The following is a 12,745-nucleotide window of genomic DNA, read 5'->3' as shown; positions in this document are numbered from 1 at the left end:
AAAATTGTATAAAAATACTAGTCTAGAACCTTTCTAGAATAAAATCTAAATGTCAAAAAATACGGTATATATATACATTAAATTATCAATTTCATCATTAATAACATTATAGGCGTAGCTGTTACGTAAAATGATTGCAGTCATTTTTTGGATGTTTATCACACTAATTTATTTAAAATTAACATTGCATTGGACAAGTCGCATTCATTTATTTTCTAAAATAACATGTAATCAAAATACGCTAATAACATATTTTTCAATTTATTTTTCAAATAAACCTATCGAAAAGAGAGAAAGACTTGTCGTAGGAATCATCTTATCATGCGTGAGTCGCGAAACGTACTATAAAATACAATAGAAATATTATTTATGGCGTTAGTCATAAACCCGCTACAAGCCTCAATACGCTAATCTGCCATTTAGACATAAATTAACTAATTAAGACTTGTAAATGTAAAGTTTTATGAATAAGAGAGCAAAATTACAGGAAGGCAACAGGCGGTCTCGACGAACCGCGATCTTTTTCCGGCGTATTTGGGATAGCGGAAAACTAATCAGTAATCACTCACAACTAACATACTTTTTTTTGTCTTTTCAGATTCAAAGATGGCAAAGCGTCATACGGCACAGGCACAGGCACAGACAGTCCAGCGAGAGGCCGGCGGGTGATATTCTGTGTGCACGGGAACCCTTCGACAGGGTGCTGTGCTGTCATAGAGACTGAAGATGGAGGCGAGCCCCAGCGCAATGGAAGCATCGTGGAAGTTGAACGTAAGTACAGGGCTACGGGCTACTAGACCAGGAATTCTTCTGAACTAGGCTTAAGAAACAACAGTAACCTAACCTAAACACGGAGAATATCACCAAGAGACTATTTCAACGGAGAATCTTACTTATCCAGTACTAAAAGAGGGGGGTTGATGGGTGATCTGTGTACACGGGAACCCTTCAACAGGGTGCTGCGCGGTCGTAGATACTGAAGATGGAGGCGAGCCCCGGCGCAAAGGGACCATCGTAGAAATTGATCGTGAGTATAGGACTTAAGACCAGGGACTGTTCCGAACTACTTTTAGGGTCAGTATCTCTGAACACGGAGCTTATAACCAAAAGTCTTTAAATAAAGCGTCATACGGCACAGGCACAGACAGTCCAGCCTGAGGTCGGCGGGTGATATTCTGTGTGCACGGAAACCCTATAATAGGCTGCCCCGCGGTCAAAGAGACTGAAGATGTTGAACGTGTGTATTGATTGATTAGACAACTAATTTGGGAACCAAGCAAATGTCTTGACGATGAAATTGTCCTAAAACTGTTAGTGACCAGTCGGAATCCAGTCTGACAACTAAACTAAACTAAACACTGGCTGGCATTTATTCTATGTTTCTTTCTTTTGTATGTTATAGTTTATCACGAATAGTGCTATGATTTCTGATTTTACCATTGCTAAAGTAGAGAGTAGGTATTACTATAGAGAGAGAGTCGCTAACAAAGACAGGAAGAATATGGCCTTACTCCTTAAATATTCTACCTCAATGAATTCCGTCTCGTATACATGTACTAAACACATAAATGTGCGAATTATCATCGTAAAACCTAATTTCCATTATTCAGTACTATCAAAGTCATAATAATTATAAAATAAATTTGAATTATAAACAGTTTATTTGTTCATGCTTGGATATTTGTTTTGCTAATAGTCTACCCCGGTAGGTATTTTCATGGATATTGACTTGGTGGAATGTTCGTGAACAGTCTACTGATCACATATACATACATACTACTCCTATTATCGATCTGATGTTCTTCTAACTAAACCCAAACTGGCATTCATGAAGAGAGCCCAATACTCTACAGAGAACATCACCATAACTTAAGCAAACACCTATCTGTTCAACTTAATTACGTCTTTTAAATGTCAACCGTAATATATGCAACACAAGGTTGAAATTAGAATGAATGAACTCTTTTTGCATAAGTAAAATTTAATGTTGTCAAACATTGCAGTTCACACACTACTGGACTCGTTTGTTCGCACGGTGGTCAAATTTCGCACGGCGTTCAAATTTCGCATAAATGTTATGTCTTGAATGCAAACAATAATTATAATGTTAATTATTATGACTTACGAGTCATTGTAAATATATATATAAATGGTATTATGCAAGTACCTGTATACCTTGGAACTGTTGCCTTGAGGGTAAGAATGCCCATTTAACCAAGAAAATCATCAAGGGCAATAACAAGGTTTAAATCGATATACACCTATGATTATAATTGCATCCAACGCACCCATAATGGACACCATTACGTTAAAGAAGCGTCATTACTGTCATTAGCGCCATATTTATATGTACGCACCTACTTAGATATTTGACTATTTGACAACTTTTTTCAAAGCTAGCCCTTAATCCTTTATCGGGAACACTTATTATACGGCAAAAATGACTACAGTAAAACCTCATCTTTTTGCATCTGAACCATTAAAAGTAATGCAATAACCAGCCAACCAATTCATACCCAGTTTCAGTTATCGTTATGCCCGCAAAAAATTACGTAACCGGTTATTCGAGTTTCCAATAATCGGTTATGAATTTTTGACAAAATAATCGGTTATAATCGATTATAACCGATTTGCATTCCTTAGTTAAAGCCGTGGTAATAACCATTTTGAACATAATTTTTCGGTAGGTGTCAAATTTACTTGAGTTAAGTATTGTATGAAAATAACATTTAGGCACTTTGACTAGCGAATAATTGTATATTATCTGTTTCAGGACGATTACACTGTCACAGAACGAGGAACGAAGAGATAGACAAACGAGCGAGGAGAAAACTCATCATAGCCAGTATATTATGCGTCATATTTATGTTAGGAGAAATCATCGGTAAGTGCATTCAAATATAAACTTTGAATTTTAGAGGAAAATGGTTTACTGTGGCAATAACAGTTGAAAGTGTAAGAATTAGTTGTTGTTTGATAGGTGCGTGTGTCAGTGGCAAAGGTAAGAAGGAACATTCACTTGCAAACGATAATAAATTAGAGACTCTGTAAGCTGTAGACCTCGCCAATCCCCATGGCTCCGCCATTTTGTTTTTTTTTTTTTTTAAACTAATGCGACAAAAATATATACAGAGTGATTCATGAGACGTGGGCAAATCTTACTGTTTCAACAATTCAAATTTGATTAATATACCTTAGTTTTAAATTGTTTTTTCCTCGCAAGTCCGTTGAAAAACGTCGTATGAAACACATTGCAAGTGCATTGGTCATTACACACACGGCTTTCTTATTAGACAATATCGCCTCGCTTGTAATGACCAACGTAGCACATTTGTATCATGTCATTAACGGAGCTACGAGGATTGCGACTTTAGCTGCCGAGATGTGCGACATGCGATATAATGAAATTTGAATACAACTAGATTTTTTTGCGGAATAGTACGGCCCACTGTCACACAACAAACTACTAATCTGTATTATTTTGTTCCAGGTGGCTACTTATCGAACAGTCTCGCTATAGCCACGGACGCTGCCCACCTCCTCACGGATTTCGCCAGTTTTATGATATCGCTGTTTTCTATTTGGGTGGCCAGTAGGCCCGCTACTAGAAGGTATAACTCACTCTTATTGTAGTTATTATTTTTGCTCCAACCATCTATAATTTACGAAACAGTACTAATATTAAGATGAATGGTGGGTTGTACCAAACCAAACCGTGCGTAGCGTGGCCCCACGTTGGGCGCCAATTCGACAGTTTTGGCTATATCTGCTTCTTAGAGAAGTCAAACGAGGTTTTAGATTTAAGATTCTTAATTTTTTAGGTTTAAGATTCTTTTTTCTCACAACAGTTTAACAGTTCTCAGTTCAGTTCAGTTTTTTAACAGTTGACTTACCTGTATGAGAAATCAAACGAGTTATTATTTTTATACAAAAAATAATTGTTTCCGACTACGCTACGTTTTCTTGCCAAGCACTTATTATACATTAGCTTAGCTAAGTCGCTGCAAACTTATCGCAGACGGTTTAAAACCAAAACTAAAAGGCAATGCTTTTAACAATCGAGGCCAAGTAAGAAAAGATGATAGCTTCTTAATAGAACGCTTCTGCCTTATAATTCCATCTATACTTATACCCTTGACATTATTTTTCAGAATGCCCTTCGGCTGGTACAGAGCAGAAGTAATAGGTGCCCTTACTTCAGTCCTCCTCATCTGGGTGGTGACCGGTATCCTAGTGTACATGGCCGTGCAGAGGGTCATATATCGACAGTTCGAGATAGATGCTACGGTCATGTTGATCACTTCTGCTGTCGGCGTGCTGGTTAACCTCATGTGAGTTTTGACCTTATTTTTATAGATTTTCAGTTCAATTTGATACAAATACGCAAGGGACCAAAGCGCCCCGGTTTAACATTAAAACGCGTTATAGGAATTTGAGCTGTATTACTATAAGTACAAGATTGTTTTTTGAATGGCGTTGACTAGTGTGTAAGTGGTTACCGGCATGGCCGTACAGAGCGTCGTATCTTGGTAGTTTGAGATAGATCCTACCGTCATGTTGATCACTTTTGCATCACACACATCATATTAGAGTTCAATTTTCTTTAACAACCCGAACAAAAGCAACGGTTTAATTGTTTTCTTCAAACTTGCAATCAAATGTTGACATGACTTACTTCAAATTAGGTCCGGAAATACTACGTATCCGGTGCGATGAGTGAACATAATATGTAAAGGAATTTCATACAACCGTACATACCTGTAAAGCAACCTTTTTTTGTTTAAAACGTGTTGTATGTGACACAACATCTCAACGTCAATGTAATTTGTTTTTAACTGCATAAACCTACGATTAAACAGTTTTTTTGCATTGCAAGTTTGAGAAAAGCACTATATAAATCTCGGCGAGAAGCGAGGTTGCCGGCTACGTATCCCTATCCTACTTAGCCTGCAACCCTTCGTTTCCCGGCCTCTATAGTAAAGTACTATTATATGGACTGGCTATGTGTTTCAAATATAGACGTATCAGTATGGCTACAAGGTTGTTAATGTCGTTGATACGGTTGCAGCATGGGCCTGACGCTGCACCAGCACGGACACAGCCACGGCGGCGGCGGCCACGGACACTCGCACGGAGGCAGCAACCCTGTTCTTAATAATAAGGTACAGTCACGTCTGAAAATATTGATACGAAAAAAGGTGCCAAAAATATTTATTTTCATTATTTTTGCGCTACGACGCACTGTTTAGGAGATACAGCCCCAAAAAGTTTTATTTTTTTCAGTCATGCAGAAATCTTTATAGGGCTGTATCTCCTAAACCGTGCGTCGTAGCGTAAAAATAATCAAATTTTCGTTCCCCTTTCGCTAACAACAAAAAACACAAAAAAGAAAAAAAAAAAGAAAAGAAAAAAGCGTAGTGGCGTGCATGGTAGCGCCAAAAAAATTACATTTTGTTCCCCTTCAATACCCCACGCACTGAATAACCTATCACATTAGGACATGAAACAATCATCATCATCATCCTATTATTTTTTTTAATTATTTCATTGCAAGTTTGAGAAAAGCGCTATACAAATCTCGGCGGGAAACGGGGTTGCCGGCCGCGTCTCCCTAACCTACCTCGCTACGCTCGGCCGTCTATATCTACTTGGCCTGCAACCCTTCGTTTCCCGTCCTCTATAGTAATGTACTATTACTAAATGGAAATGCATGTGTCAGGATCGCAGCAGCGAGTCGGACGTCGAGAGCTCGTCGTCGCACCAGCACGACCGAGACAACCGAGAGAACATCAACGTGCGAGCTGCCTTCATCCACGTTTTAGGAGATTTCTTACAGAGCTTTGGCGTTCTGGTTGCTGCTATCGTCATTTACTTCAAGGTAAATACACAGTTTTTTTTTCTTTGGAGATCCAACAGTTGTGACATTAAGCCAATTATAGGAACTCACAGGTAGTGACATAATACTAAACTAAGGTTACGCACTATTGCAACCACATATGTGAACAAAGCGAACTGCAACAGATACATAATAAGGGTTTTTAAAATTTAAGGGCCGAAGTTACATAAATAAATAAATAAATATTATAGGACTTTATTACACAAATTGACTAAGTCCCACAGTAAGCTCAATAAGGCTTGTGTTGAGGGTACTTAGACAACGATATATATAATATATAAATATTTATAAATACTTAAATACATAGAAAACACCCATGACTCAGGAACAAATATCCATGCTCATCACACGAATACATGCCCTTACCAGTATTTGAACCCGGGACCATCAGCTTCGTAGGCAGGGTCACTACCCACTAGGCCAGACCGGTCGTCAAACATAACGAGACGAAGTTGAGTTTATAATTTTAGGTGTTTCCTGCTGTCTTAGAAAAATGTGTGATACTACGTGGTCGTCCATACAAAAAGAGAAAACGTTTTTCAACTTCTAAATATTTTCCATTCTCCATGATGTTATTGACACAATGAAAAACTAGGTTTATGGACTTTACATATTTTTAAAATTTGTAAATACTTTTTTTTTAACGCGAACTCTATAAACCAGCGGTAGCATCATGGTTCGATTTTTATCACTTGTCACTATGCTTGTCACTTTCGCGCTTACATATTTGTTAGATCGTGACAGGCATGGTGACAAATGATAAAAAGCCGACCATATTAGCCCTACTGGAGTATATTATGTTGAAGAAATCGACATCATAATCAAAGTGATTTGTTAAGATTTGGTTAGTGGAAAACGTTTTCTCCCAAAACGGACTTTCATAGCTAGGATCGCAAAGTTATTCTTCCCTTTTAAAATTCTCGGGCCAGTCCTTAGAAAACTCATCTGTTGCACAAAATAAACAACAACAAATAAACATTTCTAATTTCTAAATTTCTAAATACTATAATAGCACTGCTATTATGATCCTATAGCTAAGCGCCGGCTCGCCATACGCGCTGCGCTTCTAATAAAGTTTATTTCGATATCACTGGCAGTCGTATAATTGACGAATAGAAGTGCTGGATTAGAAAATTTCGTCCGGGGCCTAGCGCGGCCAATACTGCAAATCTGCCACTGATTGTCAAGGCGATGGAGTGCGTGTTCAGATTTTTTGAGCACCTTGGCCGCTCCGATATATCTGATGGCGACTGTATTAATTACTAATAGTAGCACCCTTCCTATTCCTTTCTTCACATACGTTATCCTAAACCTTGTCTCTGGATGATGAACCTCATTTGTCCCACAGCCGTCATGGGACCTGGTGGACCCGATCTGCACGTTCCTGTTCTCGGTGCTGGTGCTGCTCACGACCTTCAACATCATCAAGGAAACCCTGTTGGTGCTGATGGAGGGCTCCCCGAGAGGACTAGACTTCCAGGTATGTCCTCATATCAAACTACTGAACATAGGTTCCAATGATCTCTAACCGTTTCCTTCATCCAACGACCTTGAACAGATCAACTCTCCGCAAGGATCACTTCCAGGTATATGGTATATAAACACATCATCATATCATATGACAGACCATCGATTTATCATGTCCCCACATTGGACACTATCTGTTCTAGACTCTGCTGCTTTTTCCACCGTAAATGAAACTCATACCGTGTGCATGACCTTTAAATCCTAACGGGGGTTAGGTCTACTAAAGTTGACAAGCCGCTAATAATCGTCTGTCCCTTTCCATCTTACCAATACGTCGGAAAGAGAACGATTATTAGTGGCTTGTCAACTTTAGTTAGTTAGTGCTTCTGGGCATTTTCCGCAACTTGACAACCATTGTGCCTATTTTGCGTGAAACGAGGTAGCGCTACTCTAATCACCCCGGCTCCTCCACGAAGCCTAGCAATGTTTTCAGGTTGCTAACTGCATCCTTTAGTGTGCACGGAGTTCCTAGGTATTTGCTCCTTTATACTTCTACCTGTTTGCAGTCTAGAAGAATGTGTTTTGTTGTTTCCTCTTCTTCCATGCACGCTCTGCACATGCAGCTCTCTGTTTTTCCCATATTATGTAGGTGTTTGTTTAGTGTATTGTGTTTTGTTATTAATCCTACTATTTTACGTAGTTTGTGTCTGGGTATTTTCAATAGTATTTTGGTGAGCTTGTAGTTCAGTTCCGGTAAAATATCCTTGGTCTGCTTGCATGTGTCCATTTCATTCCAGTACTTGTTGTGCAGTCTTGTCAACTTTAGTAGACGTTTATGAATAAGGGGGTTAATGTCCCATTATCTTCTGCAGGAGGTGGCGAACACGTTCCTCACCCTCCCCGGCGTGGTGCGCGTGCACAACCTGCGCATGTGGGCGCTCTCGCTCGACAAGACGGCCCTGTCGGCGCATTTAGCTATCCGTAAGTACAATCTTCTTTAAGTGCTGATACCTATTGTATGCATTTTCTGAAATATTTCTTTACGCTTAACACCCTTATTTATTAAACTAAAGCCGTTGTTTCTTTTATGCGTCCGATCGGGTCCCGTGTTAGCACTTGGCAACAATGTCGTTTAAAAAGCAACTGTATCGTGGTAGTATTAAGTCTCAAATTTATGTAATAACTCATAAGAGATAACATGTTTTGGTAATGTAGGACGATCGACCACCTCTATATAGGTGAGCGCTCATAGTATTACATAGATTTGAAATTTAAAACTATAACGATACAGTTGCTTTTTAAATGACATTGTAGCTTTGCCACGTACCTAATACGGGAACTGACCGCTCGCGCAAAAGAAACAATGGTTTTTGTTTAACAGAGTAGGGTCTGAGGCCTAAAAATCGTTTTAGAAAATTCATGGTATACACTAGCGGTAAGAGAAGACTTTTAATCCAAAGGAGTTTTTCGGAACTTATTTATAAATGTCATTTGATATTTACCAATCGCTTCTCGGTGAAGGGAAACATAATGAGAAAATCGATATCTTCCTGATGTTCACATTTTCCCTCGCCGTGCGTTATCGTCGCTTATATTTCACTCATCACGCACGTATAGAGATGAAATGGGAGAACCGGCAGATGACCGAACGAGATGGTCTTATGGAACATTCAGCAGGAGTAGCAAAGAAAGCGCTATGATTGTTTGCCCTTATCACAGTCTCATTTTTATTCCCCACCGTAAATTTTTGTATGGCTTATGGTGAGCAACAAATAACCCGACCAAATTACATAGGTTGTTTTTGGTACGTTGTCAGGAATGTTAAAACGTGTTTTTAATTTGGCGTATTGCGCATGTTCTGTCCTTTACCATCTATGCGTGAGCCGGACGCCACGCTGCACGCTGCGCCGGACGAGCGTCCACTCAGGCTTCAGACTTAGAACGCACTGCAATTCATTTCTAGCGGTTTCAGTTTTGCAAGTGCGTGCGCTTATAAACAATGCCGTACGTTACAGTTCTTGCGATTCTGAAACCGGAAGAAATCAATCGCAGTGCGTTCTAAGCTTTACACTTAACCCTTCCAGGCACCGGAGTGAGCCCCCAGAAAGTCCTAGAGCAGGCGACGCGGCTCGTCCACGACAAATACAACTTCTTCGAGATGACGCTCCAAATCGAGGAGTTCAGCGACGGCATGGAGGCCTGCAGCCAGTGCAAGATGCCGCAGTCGTGAGTCCGTAGTGTTGTTGAGTCGTAGTGTTGTTGTTGTGCGTAGTGTTGAGGAGTTCAACGACGGATGGAGGCCTGCAGCAGTGCAAGGAGTCCGTGGTGTTGTTGTAATTAAGTAGAATTCCCTTTACCATTGCCGATGTTGGCTGATAACAATGATATTATAACTATGGATATGGCATACCCTAACACGACAAGCAAAAAATACTTCCAACATCTTGGCAGCATACACTCATTAGTAGTGCCGATGCTTGGAAGAGGTTACTTGTGCTTTTCTCAGAAATTGTGCAAGAAATATAAATCTGATATAAATATTTCACAGAAAAACGTTAAAACAATTTGCAATGCCGCCTTTTTATTTAATTTTTGATCAAAAAATAGAAGTGTATTTTTCTGCCGAAAATACGCTAAATAGTTGCGTTACCAACATTATAATAATAAGTACTGTTTGGCTGTTTAATGGACCCTAAGCCTTCATTTGATATGGCCATTTCAACTTAAAAGTTTGGAACTCGACAAATACAATACAACATTGCTGTCGAGATTGAAATGTTTTTAACTTTTTAATTTTTGACTGACCATAAACATGCCGTACACACTTCGCGACTTATTTTTTAAGCAGCAAAACCGACTTTGCCGTCTATTTTTGAGAAAAATATGTTTTTTTTTTTGTTCACATCTACGTAAGCAAAAGGCGTACAAGATACGTCATAATTGAAAAAAATACCTAAGTAATGAAGAAACGACTAGTGTTTGTCACTTGCACGTCATAAGAGCAAACAATCGTCACAAGTTAGGTGCTTCAATATTGGAGTGCTTAACTATCTATAGTTATAATATCATTGACTAACCATTCATAAATCTTCTTTAAGCCGTTAAAACGCACATGCGGTCAGTTAAGGATGTTAGTACTGTGCTGGCACAAAAACAAGTTCGTGGCTACGCTTGCAACTTCTGACATGTGCTCGATTTTTTTAACTGAAATGGAAATCTAGAAACTATCAGGTTTTCTTTTCTGGAACTCTTACAGATCACATAGCGGAATTTAAAGCGCAACGACGTAATATCAATTTAAAATGCCTTGGTCATAACCAGACTTAAGTTTTTATGGCACAAACGAGTGTTTGAGAAAATTAAACATCGATAAATCTGTTATCGATAAGTCAGTCATAGATTAATAATTCAAATATGTAACTACTTGTTGCAATTACAATTCGGTACATAATTTATTTATTACATATACTAACTACTTAGAAATAAAAACATACTGTAGTATACAGTGCCAAAATAATAGATAATCTAATATATTAAAGATATCGAACGATTGTGTATTTCGCGGTAGCTATCTTCTTATATAACGTTAAAAATATAACGTTAAGGTAACATCGATAACAGTATGTCGATATTTGATTTTGTCAATAGGCGGGTCCCCACAGAGCGAGCATACTCGGACGAGGAAAACGCGCGCGCTGCCTCGGCCGAGGCACGTCTACACAGGCCGTTTCGTACGCGAGGAAATTGCCTCGCATGTATGCTCTGTGTGAATCCGCCTAATCACTTTATTTTGCCACAGAGACTTCTATGTTGGTCATAACATAAGTCGAATCGAAAGTAAAGTAGATCGTATTATTTTTGAAATAATTTTGTGACCGCAGTTATTCGTCGAAGTACCTAAAGTTCTTATAGTCAAATCTAAAGGCAGCGTTTTTATGTAAATCCGAATTTATGAAAGTATTTAGTTTATAAATCAGTATTTATTATTACATAGATTATTGGTGTAATTGAAAGTACTTATTAGTATCAAAATTTTATTGTAGACTTGTAGCTCACAAGCTAGACCTATTCGTACTATGTTTTCTGCTTGTAAAATAAAAATCACAAATCAACATGAAGAAAAAATTATTCATGCTTTATTTATGTACGGATTTATATTTGCATGTAATTATTTAAAAAATCTAAAAATATTTGTATACCAACTACCCATCTAAAAACAATGGATGCCAAAAAATTTGAGCAATATTATACTCTTAGTGAGGGTATATTTTAGCGCAATTTTTATATTATGTGCACATAAGTGTGTGGGGTGCTATTAATGCTATTATAATGCCTTTGTTGATATTATAATGATTAGCAAAATTGCTCAAATACCTAAAAGCAATAAACACTTTATTATTATGTAGATAATATAGAAAAATGTATGAGATATAAATAATGCTAGTTATTATAGTAATAAACTAGTTCCTATCGATGTTATACAATGTAAATATACTATTTCTTACTAATTAAAGAACAGACCAGACTGTGCAATCAAATGAAAAGGCCTTTGTTAGTAATAATGATAATGTATACTTTAGTGAAAAATTATCTCTAAAGAGATACAGTGCAATCTCGATAACCCGGCACTTCGATAATCCGGCTCATCAGTAATCCGGCACTAAATAGAGGTGCAAGTGATGTATGTCCAAGATGACTATCTACGCGTACTTTATCTCAGAGCCTTCTCTTTAAAGTGACTTAAACCAGATAACGGTCGAATTTTCTTTGAACTTGTATTTCAGAATAGTATATTTATACGACATACTCATAACATATCAAAATATATGCAGATTTGTTATAATTTCAAGTAATCCGAATTTTCCACGAATTCGACTCTCTTCTGGCAGCGTTAGTGCCGGATTAACGGGATTGTACTGTATAAGTGTGTTTACAGAGCTCTTACAATGTAAAATGTGCCTTAAAATAGAATGCACGATTCAAACTATTTTCATCCTTTCCACAGATCGCTTACGCTTAAAGATAATTGAAGTGTGCAAAAGAGACGTGAAGACAAAACGTGACCACTTTTAAGCTTCACAGCGGCCGCGAACGGCCTAAAATACGTAAAACTGTAGTATATACAATAGAGGATACAGTGGGTGATTATAATTTGGAAAATACTGTTAGAAAAGCAAATTATTCACTCAACCATTATTTAATACCCCCAATGACACTTGACATTCCGATATTGGTCGCACTTTTGATATTTGCATTTAGACAGGAGTCGCCTTTAAGAGCGTCTACCGAAAACCTTGCACAATTGTACATACTTTTGTATGGACTGACGTTTATCTGACATGACTATATTTACGTTACGTACAAATAGCCATACATTTAACG

The 12,745-nt window shown here is 38.1% G+C and overlaps 1 protein-coding gene across 2 annotated transcripts in view; it reads left to right on the top strand.

The window, feature by feature from the left end:
• LOC133519260 (proton-coupled zinc antiporter SLC30A2-like) overlaps positions 1–9,910 on the top strand; it is a 38,456-nt gene extending 28,546 nt beyond the window's left edge. For both annotated transcript variants that reach the window (XM_061853253.1, XM_061853254.1), the window contains exons 2-10: positions 599–771; positions 2,774–2,884; positions 3,491–3,611; positions 4,152–4,331; positions 5,069–5,162; positions 5,720–5,878; positions 7,245–7,376; positions 8,236–8,344; positions 9,448–9,910. In XM_061853253.1, coding sequence (XP_061709237.1) covers positions 599–771; positions 2,774–2,884; positions 3,491–3,611; positions 4,152–4,331; positions 5,069–5,162; positions 5,720–5,878; positions 7,245–7,376; positions 8,236–8,344; positions 9,448–9,593 — 1,225 coding nt within the window. In that variant the 3' untranslated portion in view covers positions 9,594–9,910. The remainder of the gene's footprint in view (positions 1–598; positions 772–2,773; positions 2,885–3,490; positions 3,612–4,151; positions 4,332–5,068; positions 5,163–5,719; positions 5,879–7,244; positions 7,377–8,235; positions 8,345–9,447) is intronic.
• The last annotated feature ends 2,835 nt before the right edge of the window (positions 9,911–12,745 follow it).

The sequence above is a fragment of the Cydia pomonella genome, chromosome 6, assembly GCF_033807575.1.
Source record: "Cydia pomonella isolate Wapato2018A chromosome 6, ilCydPomo1, whole genome shotgun sequence".
Lineage (NCBI taxonomy): Eukaryota > Metazoa > Arthropoda > Insecta > Lepidoptera > Tortricidae > Cydia > Cydia pomonella.
Note: the sequence above shows the minus strand (reverse complement) of the source record. Positions and strands in the feature narration are given on the sequence as shown.